General features: G+C 37.2%; 1 protein-coding gene across 10 annotated transcripts in view; it reads left to right on the top strand.

Moving 5' to 3' along the window:
- PROM1 (prominin 1) overlaps positions 1–18985 on the top strand; it is a 72177-nt gene extending 53192 nt beyond the window's left edge. For 3 of the 10 annotated variants that reach the window (XM_076335972.1, XM_076335969.1, XM_076335970.1), the window contains 16 exons: positions 1220–1372; positions 2209–2332; positions 2757–2860; positions 3280–3364; positions 6198–6344; positions 6622–6693; positions 9417–9509; positions 10265–10282; positions 10645–10698; positions 12168–12248; positions 12341–12409; positions 12973–13065; positions 14631–14746; positions 15830–15898; positions 18026–18066; positions 18299–18985. In XM_076335972.1, coding sequence (XP_076192087.1) covers positions 1220–1372; positions 2209–2332; positions 2757–2860; positions 3280–3364; positions 6198–6344; positions 6622–6693; positions 9417–9509; positions 10265–10282; positions 10645–10698; positions 12168–12248; positions 12341–12409; positions 12973–13065; positions 14631–14746; positions 15830–15898; positions 18026–18044 — 1297 coding nt within the window. In that variant the 3' untranslated portion in view covers positions 18045–18066; positions 18299–18985. The remainder of the gene's footprint in view (positions 1–1219; positions 1373–2208; positions 2333–2756; positions 2861–3279; positions 3365–6197; positions 6345–6621; positions 6694–9416; positions 9510–10264; positions 10283–10644; positions 10699–12167; positions 12249–12340; positions 12410–12972; positions 13066–14630; positions 14747–15829; positions 15899–18025; positions 18067–18298) is intronic. The other 7 variants (XM_076335973.1, XM_076335971.1, XM_076335977.1 and 4 more) reach the window with 5 other exon arrangements.
- The last annotated feature ends 942 nt before the right edge of the window (positions 18986–19927 follow it).

Below are 19927 nucleotides of genomic sequence, written 5' to 3'. Positions count from 1 at the left end.
CAGGGCAACTTCTTATTTAAGGCTTGTTTTTATTGAGTTGCAGGTAAGTTGCCAGAGCATAGGACTGGAGAGGCCTTGAAGCCAATCCCTTTTTATTGCACCCTTTCTACCTCAAAGGAGGAGTAGCAGGGATTCTGCTTCACACCTTGTAAATCTTTGCGTACCCCTGCTTGTTCCTACTGGTGTAGTACTTGTCCTTGTGAATGCATGGGTTGATTGTACCTTGAGAAAAACATATTCTTCCTATTTAAGACTTGTGTGACTCCTATAATTGAGTAATAATCTCATATTTTGAAGCATAAAGCTTTTCATTTCATACCATTTAACTTTGTCCAGTTTTAGTCATTTCAGTCCTCAAGCTCATCACGTTCTCCCTATGTTTTGACTCTTCATTTGATCCTATATTGATAATTGCTTCTATCCTTGTGTCATAACCAGTTTCACTGCTACAGAATAAGTGTGCTAATGGCTTTAATGCAATGTTAAATGAAGGTGAGCAGAAGACTGAACTTTAAGAACGTTACTTATAACCTTACCTTTAGCCCGTTCCTTACCTGGCAGGTTTGGTGGTGAGCCTGAGTTTGACAAATTTATCAATATTTTCTTGGAAGCTCAGATTGCATTTAACCAAATAAATATATTGCTTCATTCTGCTACAGTATGCCTCAGTTAATCTTGTATTTAGTTTCAAAAAAGTGGAGAAATAGATCTCATCTACTTGGCACTTAAATACCCGTTCTTGTCAAACCTAACGTAGCAGTACTTGAGGTACAAATGAAACCAATAGGCCTGTAGTTGTCCAAATTTATTTTCTGTCTTCATGACCGATGGCCAGTGCACATTCATAAATTTCTCCCTTGCTTCTTGAATAAATTACTGTTTGAGCATCTGTCTCCTCTGAGTCATTGTTTGCTCCACTTGGAGCACTTTGACACTTTGGTACAGTCCACCTGCAGTAACTGGAGTTGGGAACACCTTGTTCCTGTGATGTTTGTTCCCCAACCCTTCAGTAGCAGCTGTCTGTAATCCAACACCGATTATGTTCTGGCCTAAAATATATGCTAGTGTAGGAAAAGCATCTTTTCATTGCTAACATTTGTTACTCAAATAGAATCAAGAGTGGGCCAGTTGGGAATATAGTATTGCCTGATGTATTCTGCAGGTCTCCAGTGTGTTCTTTGCATGCTAATAACCAAGCACTTTGGCTTTTGTTCCTTAGGTGGCTGGGTTGTCTCATTCTGTGCTGTATGGTGGTCCTGATTCTGGTCTTTTACTATCTTGGACTGCTATGTGGCACCTGTGGTTATGATAAACATGCTTCTCCAACAACCAGAGGCTGCATCTCCAACACTGGAGGAAACTTTCTTATGGCGTAAGTTTCACTTACTGGTGAAAAATAAAATAAAGGTACCTGTAGAAAGTTGTTTTTACTGATTTTGAAGAACATATGTATAAAAATAATTTGTTTTGTTACCTGTGTATATGTGCTGAAGAAAAACAGAACAAAAATAAATATTAATCTCACGTGCTTCCACTGAGGGACTTGGGGATTTTGGGTTGCTTGTTCATTGCGGATCATAGCTGAAGGATAAAGCCTCTGAATCTACTGTTTTAAGGCGAGTGCTGTAGCTAATTAATTTCTGTGTAAGCTCATTTGGAAACTGCAAAAACTGGCAACAGATAATTGAAAATACAATGGGAATTCATAGCTTTTTAGTACACTTGAGCACTTGCTCAAAAGAAAAAGCCATGTGAGGAGACAAGAAACACTTGACTTTCTCAGAGCACTTTAGGAGGTTTGGGGTTGCTCTTGGAAGTTCCCAGTAGTGGCTTAATGTCATTTCTGTTGGGTGCAAGAGAAGGTTGCATCTGAAATCTGTCTAAAACTCTTTCTAGAGCACAAGGTTAGAGTTGAATTTAAAAAAGAAAATTGTATGCTTTTGTGGCTCTAAACTTAACTCTTAAAAGAGTTTGCATGCCCAATGCAAATGTGAGCATTTTAGATGCACTTTAGCTGAACGCTTTACAGGGCTGAAATGTGTAAGATGTTACAGAGGGCAAGAACATATTTCGAAAACAGACGTATTTCAACCATCTACCAGTTTTTATATCACTGTTATAGCTGCTAACTGTTGGCTTCCCTGTTGCCCAAAGTGTATATATACTTTGTTCTTAAAAAGCAAAAACTTACTCAACTTCTTTTTTCAGCGGTGTTGGATTCAGTTTTCTTTTCTCCTGGGTGCTGATGATTGTAGTGGTGCTCACTTTCGTCGCAGGTGGAAATGTAGAAAAACTGGTCTGTGAGCCCTTTGAAGAGAAAACTTTATTCAAGGTGAAGTTATTCAAGTTATTAAACAATGAATAGAATCCCCATGAGTCCCAGTGGTCTTGTCAGTTATGTATGGCATATTATTTTTTTACGGGACACTTCAAGTCAGTTTCAATCTGGTTTTACTTTCCTCTTAGACACCGAATAGACGCATTCATCCTTTCTTGGTTTAATTTGCTTTGCAGTGTAAATACTGTATGCCAGTCTTCCTTTGGAGATAATTTTTTCTGTGATTCAGCGTTTCTTGGTGATGTGGAGCTTTAAAATTCACTTCCTGCACCAGAGAGGCTGAATTCGCTGTTTTGCTTGTATTTCCATTAGTGGGTGATAAGCTTAAACGTGGGTATGTGTCAAAAGATCACATATGAATAAATTCATGAACTGAAGACTTGGAATTATAGTAACATTACTGTATTTTGTCTTCTAGGTTTTGGATACTCCCTACTTACTAAATCAACACTGGAAAAACTATCTTTCTGGCATCCTGTTTAAAAATCCAAATATTAACTTGACTTTTGAAAAAGTATACAGGTATTAAAGTTATGGTCAAGATTTAATTCAATTTATATATATTGTTTTTATGGTATCTTCCATGCTTCATATTTCAAGCACATGCAGAAGTCGCACATGTTCCAGAAGACATTCTGATTTTCTAGGGAATCACTAGCAAAAGCAATTTTCTCCTATATATGAGTTATTAGAGATAGTTTTAGAGTAATATTGTGTAACAATACTATTTGAGCTCTTTGAAAAAATATTTTGCATCTTTGAAACCAGCAGTTAATTACTTGCTTTCTTATAGGCTGAGCTTCAAAAAATATAGCCAGAAGTTGTGGGGTTTTTTTAAAAGGGCTGATTTTCTTGGAATATGAAAACATTGTTAAACATTCTCTTAACACTTGGTCTTCAAGGTAGTTTTTAGGCTGATGTATGTACTTTTATTTTTATAGTGATTGCAAGGAAAACAAAGGAATTTATACTTCCCTTCACCTAGAACATCTGTTCAATATCACTGAATTTCTAAATATTAGTATGGTAAGTAAAGAAAGTATGAGTGACTTTATGATTATTTTTGAAGGCTTGGAGAGGTGTTTGCTCTTAAACACAGTATAGCATATCTGGATTTTATGGGATTTTGGTTTTTATACACAATACATCCTGCAAGGAGGCAAGAACTGTCCAAGCTAATTTGAAAGAAAGAAATCTATTTATGAGTAAGATGTTCTTTACCAGTCTCAGTGGGCCGTGGAAGGCTTTCTGATATGGTAGTTTTTGGGGTTTTTTTATGGGTGCTGATAATAATGTTATTTTTAATTTCATAACTTGCATAGAAGGTTCAAGTCTAGCATCTTCCAAAAGCTGCTTACAGTGTTTAATGAGTGTCTTGTTCTTTATCTAAATGCCTTTCTTGGTGTGTTCTCTTCTGATTCCAGTCAGATTTATGTTATAGAATCATAGAATTGTTTAGATTGGAAAAGACCTTTAAGATCTTAAAGTCCAACCATTAACCTAGCACTGCCAAGTCCACCACTAAACCATGTCCCTAAGCACCACATCTACACGTCTTCCAAATACCTCCAGGGATGGTGACTCAACCACTTCCTTGGGCAGCCTGTTCCAGTGCTTGACAACCCTTTCAGTGAAGAAATTTTTCCCAATATCCAATCTAAACCTCCCGTGGCGCAACTTGAGGCCATTTCCTCTCGTCCTATCACTTGTCACTTGGGAGAAGAGACTGACACCCACCTCGCTACAACCTCCTTTCAGGTAGTTGTAGAGAGCGATGAGGTCTCCCCTCAGCCTCCTTTTCTCCAGGCTAAACAACCCCAGTTCCTTCAGCCGCTCCTCATAAGACTTGTTCTCCAGACCCTTCACCAGCTTCGTTGCCCTTCTCTGGACACGCTCCAGCACCTCAATGTCCTTCTTGTAGTGAGGGGCCCAAAACTGAACACAGTATTCAAGGTGCGGCCTCACCAGGGCCGAGTACAGGGGCACGATCACTTCCCTCCTCCTGCTGGCCACACTATTTCTGATACAAGCCAGGGTGCTATTGGCCTTCTTGGCCACTTGGGCACACTGTTGGCTCGTGTTCAGCCGGCTGTCGACCAACACCCCCAGGTCCTTTTCCGACAGGCAGCTTTCCAGCCACTCTTCCCCCAGCCTGTAGCGCTGCATGGGGTTGTTGTGACCCAAGTGCAGGACCTGGCACTTAGCCTTGTTGAACCTCATATGGTTGGCCTCGGCCCATCGATCCAGCCTGTCCAGATCCCTCTGTGGAGCCTTCCTACCCTCAAGCAGATCAACACTGCTGCCCAACTTGGTGTCGTCTGCAAACTTACTGTTGATCCAGGGTATGATATACTGTGCTCCTAAGAACGGTTCTGATTTCGGTGGGAAGGGGTTGGGATAAAATAAAATCTTTTCAGTTAAGCTGTAATAATACATGACTGCACTGTCATTACATGACTGTGCTAATTTTGGTGTTGCCTATAATACTGATCTTCATTACAGCAACCCCTAGGTGACCCATGTTCCATTCTGCCAGGCACTGTACCCACACTTAATAGATACAGTCCCTGCCCCAAATAATTCACGATTAAAATGAACAGGGAAGATTCACTAAGAGGGAAAATTACTTTGAGTTTCTGCAACACACTAATGGTGGAGGCTGGGAAGGAAGTCAGGTTTCCAGATTCCTCATCTATTGCTCTGCGGCCTGTGCAGGACAGGTAACATTTTAGATTTGGGTGCAGTGCAAGAAGACTTCAGGTAACAATAAGCAAGTCATCTTAGTCGCCATTAAACATATTTAGAGGAGTCTTATCCAGTCGTGCGGCCAATACAGCAGCCAGTGTCTGTCCTGGCCACAGCTGAGATACTGAATTCTCTTGGTTTCCTTGATTAGGGCCAGAGGTAGAACTTCAAATTTTTAAGGATAACATTTCCTGGAGGGGAAAGAGAATTCTGTTTGTCCTGGTTTCGGCAGGGATAGACTTAATTTTCTTCCTGGCAGCTGGTACAGTGCTGTGTTTTGGATTTAGTATGAGAATAATGTTGATAACACACCGATGTTTTAGTTGTTGCTAGGTAGTGCTTACACTAGTCAGAGACTTTTCAGCTTCCCATGCTCTACCGACTGAGAAGGCTGGAGGTGCACAAGAAGGTGGGAGGGGGCACAGCCAGGACAGCTGACCCAAACTGGCCAGAGGGACATTCCATACCATGGGACGTCATGCTCAGTACATAAACTGGGGAAAGCTGGCCGGGGGGGCCGCTGCTCAGGGACTGGCTGGGCATCGGTCGGTGGGTGGTGAGTAATTGCATTGTGCATCACTTGCTTTGTATATTCTATTATTATTATTATTTATTATTTATTATTATTTTCAATTATTAAACTGTTCTTATCTCAACCTACGAGTTTTCTCACTTTTACTCTTCCAATTCTCTCCCCCATCCCACCAGGTGGGGGAGAGTGAGTGAGTGGCTGCGTGGTGCTCAGTTGCTGGCTGAGGTTAAACCATGACACTGTTTTATCTCAGTCTTGTCTTAGGAGGGACTAACATCTATTCAGAGAAACCTGCTTAAAACGTAATGGAAGGCAAATAATTGATTGGTATGAAAGATGCATAAGGTGGGTTAGAGCATGGCATGGCTAGACTGCGTGGATACTGCAGGGAAGGGAAGAACATTTCCTGGTGGATTCTATCAAAGTTAATTGAATTAAACTGATGTAAACAAAAATCAATGTGTGCTTCTTCATGGAAGTGATGAGTTAGCAAAAGCAAGATGCTTTTGAGGGGGGGGAGGCTGTAGAGGAATATGCACTGGGTGCAAACTGCTTTTATGCTTTATTTTGTTTCCCTCTCAGTATACAGAAGATGTAGCACTTAAAATTGAACATATTCAGATAAACCTCAGCAAAATCATTCTGCTGGATGAAATTGGGAAGGAGAATCTTCTGAATTTCAGCTCTTCAGGAATAGAAGGGATAAACTTTGCAGCATATTTGACAGAGGTGAGACTGTAGTAAACTAGAGACAAGACTGGGACAAAGCATAAAATGAAATGTTTCTTTAACAATGGGCAAGACAGAGAAAAATCTGCTTTTATGTGAAAGGGCATGTTTTGACGAATCACAAAACTTGGAGCAAAAGCACTTCAGAAGTTATGGTCAATAAACATTTAAAGAAATAAAGGGTGACAAAGTAGGTGGTGTGGTTCAGTGCGAACAGTCTGTACATGCAATAGTAACATGCTCTTTTTCTTTCCCTACTGTTCACATCTTGTTTCAGATCAACAAAAGTGTTACCAAGGTTGATCTTCTGTCATTTGCTAATGACTTAGAAGCAAGAGCAGACCAGCTGGTAAGTTTTAATTCACTAGTACAATAATACATAAAATGTATTGTTTATATACTATATAAGTATAAATACATAGCCAAGTATTTAGACTTCTATGGCAGAATTCTTGTACTTCAGACACTTACATACATGATGCATTGCCATGTAAGGAAAAACTTTCAAGAACAATGTTGCACATGAGCTGTATTTTAAATATTGCTAATTATTGATTTTCGTATGCTAGCTGTTGTACAATTTCTGCTTTGGAAGTGTAATTTCTTAAATTCCACTGTTTGCTTAAGAAATGAGGGTAATATTCTGTTCAAGTATTTCCTGTGATGCTGTCTACATTTTAGGGTCCCAGTTGAAAGAAAAAATGGTTAGATCGTGATGGAAAAGATGATTTGAATTAATTTTCTTTCAGTTAGTGAGCAGAAGATTTTGCAATTAGCAATAAAATTAATACTGTGGCAGCTCATAAAGGCTCTAATGAGAACTGGGGCTCCATTGTGGAGGGAGAATTCACAAAAGAGATCCTGTCTGCTCTGAAGGGCTTTTTGAATGCAGACACATGGACAATGGTCAGAGGGTATAGCTACAACATTGCCCGCAAATGAATCTGCAGAATGACACAGCTGTGTTAACAGATAGTGAATATTCAGTTGATATGTTTGTATGCATGTCAAGGTCACTTCATACTTATTTTTCAAAATGAGAGTCATAGTTTGGACACTAGATTGGACAGTGGCCCAAGACGGATTCCTGCATTGCGATGTGGGAGAAAGAGTTATGCTGCATATGTACTACAATCGCTTCGATCACTAAGGAACACAGACAGCAGAGCAAGACCATGCTGTTTGGAATTTATCAGATATCCATCCCTCCTCCAGGGAGAGGAGGGCACCGGTAGAGGCTCCTGGTGTGTTTACTCCAGCTTTTTGCATAATTTGATCACACCTGTTGCATTTTTTTTTTTTTTCTGCCACACGTGCACTCATGTCAAGGTTAGGCTGCTCATGGTTTTTTGTATTGTAGTTAGCATCCTCTCCAAGCACCATGAGTGAGCTGCACATTGCCTGTTTCCTCATGTGGGTTGTCTGCTAACTTAGACAGATAAGGTAGCTTTGGCCACACTTCACTTCCATTTTCAATTTTTACTGTGCTGTTTTGAAGGTTATACAGGTGGGGAGTTTTTGCTGTTGTTTTGGGGCTATTTTCTAAGTGAAAGTTGAGGTTCTTCAAACATGTTACATCTTACATAGAATTGCCTCTGAGATGTCTCTTTAAAGGTATTGTTGTATACCATGACAGGTATATTCTACATAGCTCCATAAAGGAAAATATATTGTGCTGGTAGATTGGTTTTTCATTATTTTTTGTAATAGAATCTAAAGGAAGCATTAGAATTGAGAATAGATCAGGCAGAGTAATTTCTTCATATAAAAGAAAAATACAATATTAAATGTGTTCACTGTCACAGTGTATGTTTTTATTTCTTCCTTGTGATGCTATTTAGTGTAATCTATGAGATGTCTAAAAAAACCAACCAAACAAACAAAAAAACCCCCCAAAACCCCACAACAATACGACATATTACAAAAGTTAGATTGTTTCAAAATTGATACTGGTTTCCAAGGATATTTTATAATCCCACTTTGTTATTAGTGATAGCTCTTAAAGTTTACAAGAGCAATCAATTAAAAATAAAATAAAAAACTTATGGAATTAATTAACTTTGGGTGTATAGTTTGGATTTTCTGGCACCTTACACAAAATTGAACGTATGGTTTTACACTGGAAGGAGCAAACGGAATAAAACTTGCATCAAACCAAGGGGTCAGGGTGTGGAGGAGGGAGCAATACCACTCACAGGTGTTATTAGGTAAGTGGATTCAGCTTGTCGGTACAGCAGAGGAAGCATCCTGAAGCTGCTCAGTGACCACACTTGACCACGTACATGAACACTTCACAGGAAGCAAACACATCTCTGAGCATTGAGGTCTGCCATTATTACACTTCCAAAACGGAGTTAGCAGTGTGTATTTATTGTGTATGCAGGGAGCCAAGTGATTTTGCCACCAAAAGGAAATGGTGAAGAAATGTTGTTCTGAGAGTAAAATAAAATTTTACAGTACTTTGCAATGAGTGTGAGCTCCAGACAGGCATTCAGACTTGAAAATCAGGGCATAAACTCATATCTTCTGACTGAAAGGAGGGAGCCGCAAAAATGAAAAATACCCTTCACAGATGCCTTTCCAAGTTACTGGCTGAAAATACTTAGACTTCTGTGCCCCTCAGAAAGCAGAGGGTGCCTCAGGATGATGTCCCCAGTGCCCAAAACAAAAGCAAGTACCCATGACTGGGAAATGCTCATCCCAGCCGGGGTGCTGTGCTGCAGGGTTCTTGTAATGAAGTCTGGCTTGTGGTGAGTGAGAGGGGGACGTGCTTGCTCTTCTGTATTTAAAATGACTTAGTCCACCATGTGAAAATTCTCTAAAGTTAAATGTGTGCTGATAATGTTATAGCCAGAAAAGCAGTATAATATGTCTCTTTTGGTTGCTGAAGTTTGAATTATTAATATGGTGATTTTTCTCCTCCTTGTGTTGAGGAATTCAGTTTGCCATATCTCATTGTTAGCATTAGCTGTTCTGCAGTGGATGAGTATAATGTGCAACTTTCATTGTGTTTTGCTTTGTTGGAAAGCTTTGAGACTACTGAACAATACTGCATAACTGCATTTTTTGCAGCCAAAAGGAGCACTGGAAAATGCCTTAAAAGGACACGCAAACAACATTCGAATGATTCATAACCAGCAAGTCGTTCCGCTAGAGCAAGCTATGGTAAAATATTAAAGCAGTATTAAAACATACTTGTAGAAAATATGAATCCTAAATCTCTTGAATACAGTTTATAAAGCTGGACTTTTGCTATTATATAAGCACAGATCGCATTTGCATTGTGTCACTGAAGAGTAATCTGGTTAAAGTATGTGTTTAACAAATAGTTTTCCTACTTATAATATTACTACTTTATAATACTGTCTAAAATCATGACCTTTTTCTTCCCCCTTTTTTTTCTGTATCTATTTGTGATTATATATGAATAAAAGAGGAAGCAGGGGAGAACTTGGCAAAATTCTAACCCTAAATTGCTCGTTTTCTCTTTTGCTTACCATTTGTCTTCAGTAATAAAAGCAGTTATCACTTTCACACTTTATTTCTTGGAGTTAGCAATCACCTAACAGTATTGGAATGGGAAACTCCTGACAGTAGTATTTAGAGCCAAAGAAAAATCTTTTTTTTATTGATACTATAATATAAAAGATGTGAAAGGGCTTATTCTGCCTGATTTTGCCAGGCACTGATTTGTATAGTATCAAGCTGTGAATCTCATACGTGCTAGGTGTTGCTCTTTCCTCTACATAACATGAAGAATTTTAGTTTATCCTAGCATTTGATACAGTATTTCTGCCCCTATCAAAGCCCTCTTGTAGGAAAGCATTGTCTTCTGTTCCACTCTGATTCTATGCTGTTCTTTCCTAATTAACTCCTAATTATTCTCATCTCTTTTTCCTTTTACAAAACTGACTGTCAAGAAATATGTTAAAGCTAGGGTAAGTGCTTTTTCCCTTCTGAAATGGCACAATATAGAATTCTCTGAGCACTTGGTTCTGATTTTAATTGTTCTCTCTTCCCTTCAGATAAATCTTACTCAGTTTATTGCTACTAACTTTAGTTAAATCTGAAGTCTTCCAGTACACAATTCATAACTACTTAGTGCTGTCAGTGAAATACTGATTCAACAACTAAAACCACAATGTATTAGTTTTAATACAACTGTTGTTACTATATATAATGTGATATGTTGTATTAGAAACAAAATAATCTATAGAAGATCAAAGCATGCGTATAATGTTAAAGCAGGTGGGCTCTTACCTGTAGTAATGACTTGAATCTTCCCCCCCCTTTGTAATAGAGCACTTTAAATCAGAGCATTAGGTTACTGAAGAGGACATCATCTGAACTTATGGTAAGCTTTTCTTTCTGGCAACAGGAACATTTTTATGTGTTTTAAATCCATCTGTCACATATGCAGGGCATATATTTTCAGCACAGCTTTTTCTATTTCTAGCTGTTCTGTTATTGGAAGAGATTGTAATGCATTGGGGTAGTAACACGGATTTAGGTATCTTCTCCACAGCTTTTCCTACCTTGGCTTTCCCTTCCTTAAGGAGGAAAAAAAAAGAATGTTTGGGATATTATTTGAAGTTTGAATTGTAAACTTAATTGTCACATGATGAAATAGACTTCAGTTCAGTTCCATATATTGTGTTATTCGTGTTCCTAAAAATGTAGTTGTTTTTTCTAGAATCCTTGAATGAAAAACTTGGGGGGGACAACCAAGAAACAAAATGTAAAAATACAACTGAGAAGAGAGCTTTGATTCACATCCTTAACGACCTCTTGTCCAATGTGCAGCTCCCCCTGGGGCCTGTTTCTTTAGCACTGTACTCGTTACCTTCCTGCTTCTGCAGCATCAGCCTCGCTGTGGGAACCTGGATCTGTATAGAGGCTTCCCCAGGGCAGCCCATGTTTCTCCTCTAAGTAGCAGCTAGTGCCTGCACCACAATGAGACCAGCTGCCTTCACGCTCTGCCAGAGTCAGGAGAATGAGCAACAGGATGGTTACTTTTCTGGCAGCAAAGCTTTCTGTCGCCACCAGCCTGCCTTGGCTGTGGTAGTGAGAATCCAGCCACGCTAGCTAGCACTTAAGAGTCATAGTCACAACAGCTTGATGGGCCATACCTGCCTCAGTTCTTCCCATTAAGGTTTTCACCCATCCACAGCAGCAGACCAGCTAGATTTCTTTTAGAATCTGTGATTTGAACCTGGATGGGGAGGTAAGAAGCCATGAAAGGTGTTGGTAAGAAAAGGATGATGATTGACCCTTAAGTATATTTAAGAAACATCTTTAGAGTTTCAGGCTGCACGTACATTATCCTTTGTGAGTGTTCTTCAAGAGACTTTATGGGGTTGTACATATGTTGAAGTGTCTCAATCTTTTTGGATACTGATTAGCAGCATATTCTAGCTGTATAGAATCATACTCTAGTAATCAAGAGTTGTGATAGTATATGGCCCACTGTGTTCTTCCTGTGCACTGTGTGTGTCTGTAGTATACATACATACATTGATGAAAGTATTTCTACACTGAAGGAAAGGAAAGAGAATGGAAGAGAAAGCTGATCTAGTATATAAATGTTACATAGGTTCCAGAGAAAAGATACTGTTCATAACCACTGATACCTAGTGAGAGAATTTTGTCAGATGATCATGAATCCTTAGGCAGGCTCGTGTTCTGTATGGAATTACATGTTTTGTCAGGTTTTGACAGGACAGTGATGCTGGTTTGTCAAGAGAATAGGTTCCTGACAATGGCTGCAGAGCCATTGTAACAGCCTGAAAGGATTTATATTAAACAACATCTCTTCCTCTCCAGGTTAAGGTGAAAAATGTCATTAGTGCTGTTGATGCTGCCCAGCTTCTCATAAATAACAACGCTTCTCTAGTTATTGTCCAGGTAAGCTTTATTTGATTAAAGTACATTAATTCATGATGCAATGGAGATAGAGGTTCACTTACTTTTGTTCACTTACTTTTGTCTGTTCCTAGGAGACAAAAAAGTACATGGGTACCATAGTTGGCTACTTTGAGCAATACGTTGAGTGGGTCAAGGAGTCGGTAAGGTGCATTTACTTCATTGAGAGAAGTTGCTTTTAAAAAAAAAAAAAACCCACAAAAAAGCTAAATAATAATAATTAAAATACTACTTTGGTAGTATGTTTTATAGTTTCAGTTTGGAAGATATTTGTACTTATTATGAAGGGGAAAACTTGTCTTCTATAAATAGTTTTGTTGTGTTCGAAGTGGAATAGAAATGATGAGTTGTGTTGATTGGAATAAAATGCAAATTTAATGTAGTATCATTTTTCCAGGGCTAGCCTGAAATCTACTATTTGTGCTAATACTGCACTGAGCCTGACCCTACTTAGTTCAAATCGATGTCATTAGCATCTTGTTTTATTTTTCTTTCTTCAGCTGCAGTCTTTGAGAAAGTAAGCTGATGTTTTAAAAATGTGTATGTTCCGTTGATAGCATATCCCACTGGAATTTATTTTGAATTTGGATAGGGTGAGAGATAACAATTTAGTAAAAAGTATCTGTAACTGTAAGCAAGTTTTGAGATTCTTACTTTATTCTGTTAGATACTTCAAACTGTATTTTTTTCTTACTCTGTCTTTCAGATTGCCATGGAGGTAGCAGCGTGCAAGCCTATTGCCAATGTGATAGATACAGCAGTAGATATTTTTTTATGCAGCTATATAACTGATTCTGTGGTAAGAAATATTTTCTGTTAGTCAAAATTGGGGCATCATTCTTTGAACATAAATCTGCATTTAATTATTCTGGCTAGACTGTTCTGAAGTATGATAATAAAGTATCACATCCGAAGTTATGAAAGGAAAAAATGTTCTGATCTGGATCAAGTCCAAAGCCAAACCAGTTCTGGACTTGTTTTAGGTTTCCATTAAACTTAGGCTTCCGTTAGCAAGAATTCTTTAAAATTAACTGTTCTTACTAAATTTCTTCCAACTTGAATTGCAAAGTAAATACAGTACTACTGGTTTGGAGTAAAAATTCTGGAAAGGGTGGGTTTTAGTTTGATTGCTTGATTCTGAACCACCTTGAAATGGAAAAGCATAAAGATCTGAAGTTTCAGCTGGAACCATTTCTAACTTAAGGGGATGGGGCAGGGGCAGGAAGTGAGTGAGAAATACCAAGGAAAGACTTTCTCAGGTATCTTTCTGGAATCTAGAAAACCTGAATGAGGTTTTATCACTTGACTTGTAGCAGGCAGATCTTGATTCATTCCTGTACAGTGGAGACTTTGAGCATGACTGATAGCAGTATATAAGGGCAATATTGGCTTTTTCATCTTACCAAAAGATCTTGGAAAGAGGACAGCATGTATTAAAAATAGAGTAAGAAACTACATGCCTGGAAACCACCTAAACCACCTCCTAGCTATTATTTAGCTTTATGGCACTTTTAGCCAGGTCCTAATCATACCAACAGTAAATGCATGTAATCAATCAAAGCCAAAGCACTCTAACCTTGATAATGCTTAACCATGAAATGCTTAACCTTGATAATGCTTAACCATGAAAACTTCCTAACCTGCCAGAATCATGTTGTACTTATTGATTATCTCATATGTTACAGAGCTTCTGTTCTCCTTTGTGTAGCCACTAACCATCTGGTAGGAGATGGACCATGATTTTCCTGATGATAGAACTTTAGCTGAGTCACTTATAAGTCAAACTGCCTCCAGCTAATACAAATCAAATTTGAAAAATCATCATTTTAACATCTGGTGATAACTCAGTTCAACTGTATGATAATGGAATTAGTTACACAAACAGGCTGCAGTTAGCAAGTTAAAAAGTACCTTGAGAAAGTGCTGGAAACTCAGATTTTGACAAGAACCACAAGAAATACACTTTAAAAATACTTTAAAATATCAAAAAAGTAAAAAGAAATAACGTGGCTGGTAAACTAATGCTGAGACACAAAATTACTTTCTAGTCCAAGGCTGACTATGTTGAAGTAACTTCTTAGGGTACTGTGGCTGTGTAGCTTTGAGCAACTGTGGACATATTTCTGTTTAGTTACATTTGTAAGACGATGGTGTTCTTTCTTTAGTTCACATTGACAGTGGAGAATGCCTAACTTGCCCTGTTCCGCACTAGTGTAAGGAGCCTCAGATAGTGCACAAGACCAGTGCCACTAATTTCTACTGTGTTCCTCCAGTAACAATGCTTAGAATATCAAGCAAGGATTCAGTACTTTTCTGATAAATTTTCTTTGTGATCTTTTTTTCCTGGATTTTGCTTTGTTTCAGAATACCTTCTGGTTTGGTTTGGGAGGCTCTTCAATATTTTTAATTCCTGCCATAATTTTTGCTGTAAAACTCTCCAAATACTATCGTAGAATGGATACAGAGGATGTATATGATGAGTAAGTATATACTGCTGAGTAAGCTAAATGGCAAATGGATTGAAATGTTTTTCCTAGTGTCTCACATGAAGGCACTATAATCCTCAAACCTTGTGTGCTGTCAGATTAGAACTGCATGTTCTTGTGAAATACTGTAGGTTTGGGTTGGTGCCTGCAAAGTGCTTCAGGCAGGTGGGCTTTGGTTGCCTTGACTTGCCATGATTCTGTGCAGATATTGCCAGCTCTGACTTTCAGAAACTTATTTCAGAATGAGGTCTTCAGAGCTTTGTGTACAGCACTTACATAAATATCTTCCAAATGTGCAAGTTATTAGCTTTGCTAAGTAACCTGTTAAGGCGAATTATGCCTGCTTTGTAATCTTGAATTAATTATTTGCTTTCTTACTGTCTTAGTTATTCCTAATCAGTCTTTCCTTTTTCAATTGCAGTTCCTCTGTCTCAGGGACTTGGCATTTTACTTTATGATAACTGTTCTTACATATTTTCCCATCAGTTTTGTTTTTACTGTTTTCTTTTCTACTCTTTGTTTTGCTCATTGTTCAGTTAGCCTGTGCGCTGCGTTTCTCAAATTTCACACTGGTCATTTTTCATTACACATTCACAAGTCAGGAGAGCAGAAACAGGCACGTACAGCTAAAGTTACTCACTTATTAGTGTCTAGTTAATTACTCCTCCTTTTCTGTGTTTTTTAGTGTTGAAACTATACCCATGAAAACGTAAGACATTTTTGCTGGTATTTGTTAAAATTATTTTATTCAGGTAGGAGGGTTTATATTTTTAATGTAACTTGTTACTTCAAAAGAGGTAACATGTTCTGTTTCACCAGACTTTATATTAGAGTATCCAACTCAACAAGAATAGTAAAATAATTAATTTTTGGAGAATATAAAAATATTAAAAATATAAAATAATAATTATGCCATAACTCCTGAATGTTACAAAGGAAAAGTTATCTTCTATTGTACAGACACAGTTTATCTTTGCATATAATACCATCATCCATGTACATGTCTTAGAAGCCATACTGTACATAGTGCATCTTATAGTTAACATGGTCTTTCTTGGTGTATTTATTTTATTACAGTACAGAAAATGGTAATAATGGTTATCATAAAGAGCATTTATATGGTATACACAATCCTGTTTTTACAAGGTAAACCAAGTCTGAAACTGCATGCCTTCATGTGTCCTTACTTAATCTACTATATTAATCACTTATCCAATTTTCTGCACGTTTTAAAGTGAATCACTTAATTCTCTATTTATGTTTTTTTGCATGATTACTCACGCTAGCAAGTGCTGTATGATTTATATTTCTCCAATATTCCTTACATGACAGCAGATATTGTAGTAATTTCCAGCAACTTAACAAAGCAATTGCCTAAATTTGATCTTAAAATCCAGGCAGTTAGGTATTTATCTAGCACAGTGGGTGGTCCTAAATTGATAAACATATTAAAATACTCTGATAGCAGTTGAAAGTGATAGGATGGGATGCATTCTTACTCCTGAGTTGTTTTATTTTTTAGATGGTGAGAAGAGCTTTTCCTGTGCAAAAGGCAGGTGATCCAGGGTATGCAGAAAACATGAACGGAGAAAATGGGTGTTTCTGCATGGGTAGAAATATTGTAGCATCACAAAACAAGAAATTCAAGTTATGTTTAAAAAGAACATATGTTAAAAGGAACATTAAAAGATTTGGCTTCTTTTCTGTCTCTACAACTTTTGTGCTGTAAAACTTTAGCTAGTTGTGAGACTTTCAGTTTCCATAGGGATAACACAGGATGTCCCACAACTTCAGTATTTGGGTTTCCAAAATATCCGAGTTGCTTAAGGAAGGATCTAATTTATGACTGAAATCTGTAGCTCACTGTGCCTTAACTTGCAACTTCATGACTGAACGTATAGGTTGAGTATTGGCAGAGAAGTAAGATATCACCATTCTTTCAGTAATGGATAAATACCAAGAGACCTCAAAGTTTGGAAGTCTTGCCAGATTTTATGGCTGTGTCAGTTGTATATTATTATTTATTAGAACTGTATTTTACAATAATTATTTACTGACCAAATCTTGATTCCACGTTTCCTTCTGAAGGAAGTACTTATATATAATGATGTTCTTAGTGATATTTATGATCATGATTGTCATGGTCTGTTCTGCAACTTAAGGGCACTCCCTAAATTAACCTACAAGGTGTTTAATTCAAAAGTACTCTGCACTGGCATATCTAAGGACTCTCTAGTTTTAAGGACTTTCGATATTTTACATAAGAGGAAACTAATAATTGCTCAGGCCTTAGAAGTCCCTTTCTGATCTTTGAATCTTTAATATGAATGCTTATATTCCTGAGGTTCATAGCATGTTTTCTGTGATATTTCAGTGATGAATAGTCTAATACAGTGTTCCAGAATAAGCTAAAAATTGCTAACATAAAATAATCTTTTAAACAAAGACCCACTAGTTCAGTCCTGACTTCCTTTTCCTAAATTTTAAGTTACTCAAAATGGGCTTCCATAATAAAATGTAAGGATTCAGTTTGAAGCAATGCTGTCTTCTGATATGCTAACTGAGATAATTTGAAAAACTGCTATTTATATGAGATACATGCTTTGAATTTCTCAGTCTGGGATTCCCATAGCAATAGAGTCTTGGGTTTCATTTTCATTTCAGCAAACTCTTCACTTTTATGCTATCCTTGCTTTTTCTCATTTCCTACAAATTATTTTGGGAGATACTTTGAGAGATAGGATTTTGATTAGATCTCTGTACACCTGTACTTTTGCAGGTGTAAAGAATCCCATAGGCGTTTTTTTGTCCTTTGAAATCAGCTGGATTATTTTGCTGGAAAGAGGTGCAAATATCTTTCTAAATATAAGATATGTAAATACAAGTATGAGATCTATATGAGGTATATTTATATTTGTATAGATATCTCACACAGGTGTTTTTATGTACATGTCGAGGATACAAATAACCTCAAATGCAGCCACCATTTTTGTGAGAGCAAAATTGGAGGCTGGATTAAGTTCTCAGAAGACTGGTGTTGAATAGGTAATCCAAGCATTTCTTTCTATCATGAAACAAAGATAACCAGAAAGGTTGGTGGAGAAAACCATGAATCTATTTCCTCTTGTTTGAAAAATTCTTGTTTAAATGGGTAAAAGTTCGAGAACACTGTGTGCCGACTGAGCTTGTCTCACCTTAGTTAGACATGGTATTTCTGTTCCATTTGTGGGCAAAAGAAAATGATGGGTTTGGTTTCTGTTTTTTCTTGTATAGCTCTGTGGAACAGTGGTAACGCATACTGGAAACATTAAGGGGTAAGTAATAAGCTTTTTAAGTCAATTCTAGGTCTATTACTACTTTACTATTTTTAAGAAGGCTGCTCTGCTTTCTGTAACATGAGTACTGTAAGGTTTAGAAATAAAAAATAAAAACATTATTGAACCATATCGATGTTCATATGAAAATCTGTGCCTTCATTCTGCTTAAATTACATTATAATTCTGTCTTCATCAAATTTTCCTGAATTGTTTTTGTGATTATTTCCAGGCTGTATAAATGAGGCTCGAGATTCTTCTACGGGAATATATCGTTATTCTTCCAAGTGTATTGGCATTTGTATTCATCTTCCAAATCCTGAGCCACTTGTTTTATGTCACCCATACTGTAAATCCCAAATGTACTATTGAATGTTATGCCATAAACTACTGTACAGAATATTTTGCGATCAGAGCACTGCCTCTCAAATACCACTGTTCAAGGCTTGACTTAAAATATTTTTTGTTTTTTACTTTTTTACACTGGGCTTTCTACCTTACATCACAGTATATAAATTAATTAGATTAACAGCCTTTGCCTAGCAATCCTCTGACAATTGGTCAAGTTCTTATCTTAAATTGTTGATTTGTGTTAAATACAGTACATACACGTTTACATAAAAATACATTTTGTATACAGAGACTTTTGTATATACATTTTTCTTAAAACTTATAAGTGTTTAGTTAAGATTTTAATACTGTATAATACTCTTCACAAATGAATTTACCAGCATGATCAGTGTTGCTATTTGGTGCTCTTGAATGGCCACTTTGGACTAAATTTGAAGTGTAATGGGATCCACAGTGTCTCCTTGTGTCTCTGAAAAGTTCAGCTGCAGTTTTGTTTTCTCCCTCTTTTTTTAATTATTTAATATTTAGTGGTTTTTGCCGTATAGACCTAAAAGGGATGTTTTGGAGAAGTTTGTTTTGAAACTCTTTGGGTGGGAGGGTTGGGAGTGTGCGTGATGCATAATACAGCGAAAAAGCTAAGCTTTCTAGAGTTCAGTAGTACTCAAAAAGAGCATGAGAGACATCATATGTTGGTGATTTTTAGAATGCTTTATGTTCTCTGTCTCCCTTTTCCTCATTCACACTCACTTCTGTAATGTCCTTAATAGTATCACTATTAAGCTGTGGCTCTTTCAGGGGGCAGTGATACTGTTTTTGCTAAATAATTTCAAAATATGATTCCCAATACTGAAATTCAAATGTGTTTAGCAATTGGAGTTAACGTTTGTACTATTAAGAGTTATTGCCTTGAATTTAGGCATACAGTTGCATTGCTGAATTAGTTGACAGCAGAATTCATCAACAAGGCCAAAAGTATCTGTTACTAGTGTAAAACATTTCAGTGGGTGAAGTAATTGGGTATAGTGATCTGAAATAGTGTCTCTTCATATATCAGTATTGTTAACTTTGTTTCCGACAAGGTTCATTGGCTTGAAGTAGGGATAATCCTGTAAATCATTCATATAATTTTAAAGAAATGCTGAAAAGTGATACCAGTCTTTAATCTGGAATAACCTTAAATTTTTTATTTTTAGGTCATAAATGGAAACATTTCTAATTGACAGTATGTAGCATATGTGTATATGTAATGTTCAGAACTGCAGATTTTTAAAAGTTTCTATTTTTAATTTGAGAAAATGTTCCCAGTTCATTTAAATAAAAAAGAACTTGCTTAACCACCTGATGTTTGATTCTCAATTGTTTTGTTCTGTAGTCCTGTCTCAGAAGAGTTGCACTGAGTTAAAATCTTATGAAAATGAATTTTTTACCCTGATTAAAATTTTCTACTATATTTGACTTTCAATGATGACTTTAGCTTAAGCAAGATAAGAGACCAAGAATGGGAGCAGGA

Source organism: Aptenodytes patagonicus, chromosome 4, assembly GCF_965638725.1.
Source record: "Aptenodytes patagonicus chromosome 4, bAptPat1.pri.cur, whole genome shotgun sequence".
NCBI classification, from domain to species: domain Eukaryota; kingdom Metazoa; phylum Chordata; class Aves; order Sphenisciformes; family Spheniscidae; genus Aptenodytes; species Aptenodytes patagonicus.
The sequence above is the reverse complement of the archived record's forward strand: the minus strand, read 5'-3'. Positions and strand labels throughout refer to the sequence as shown.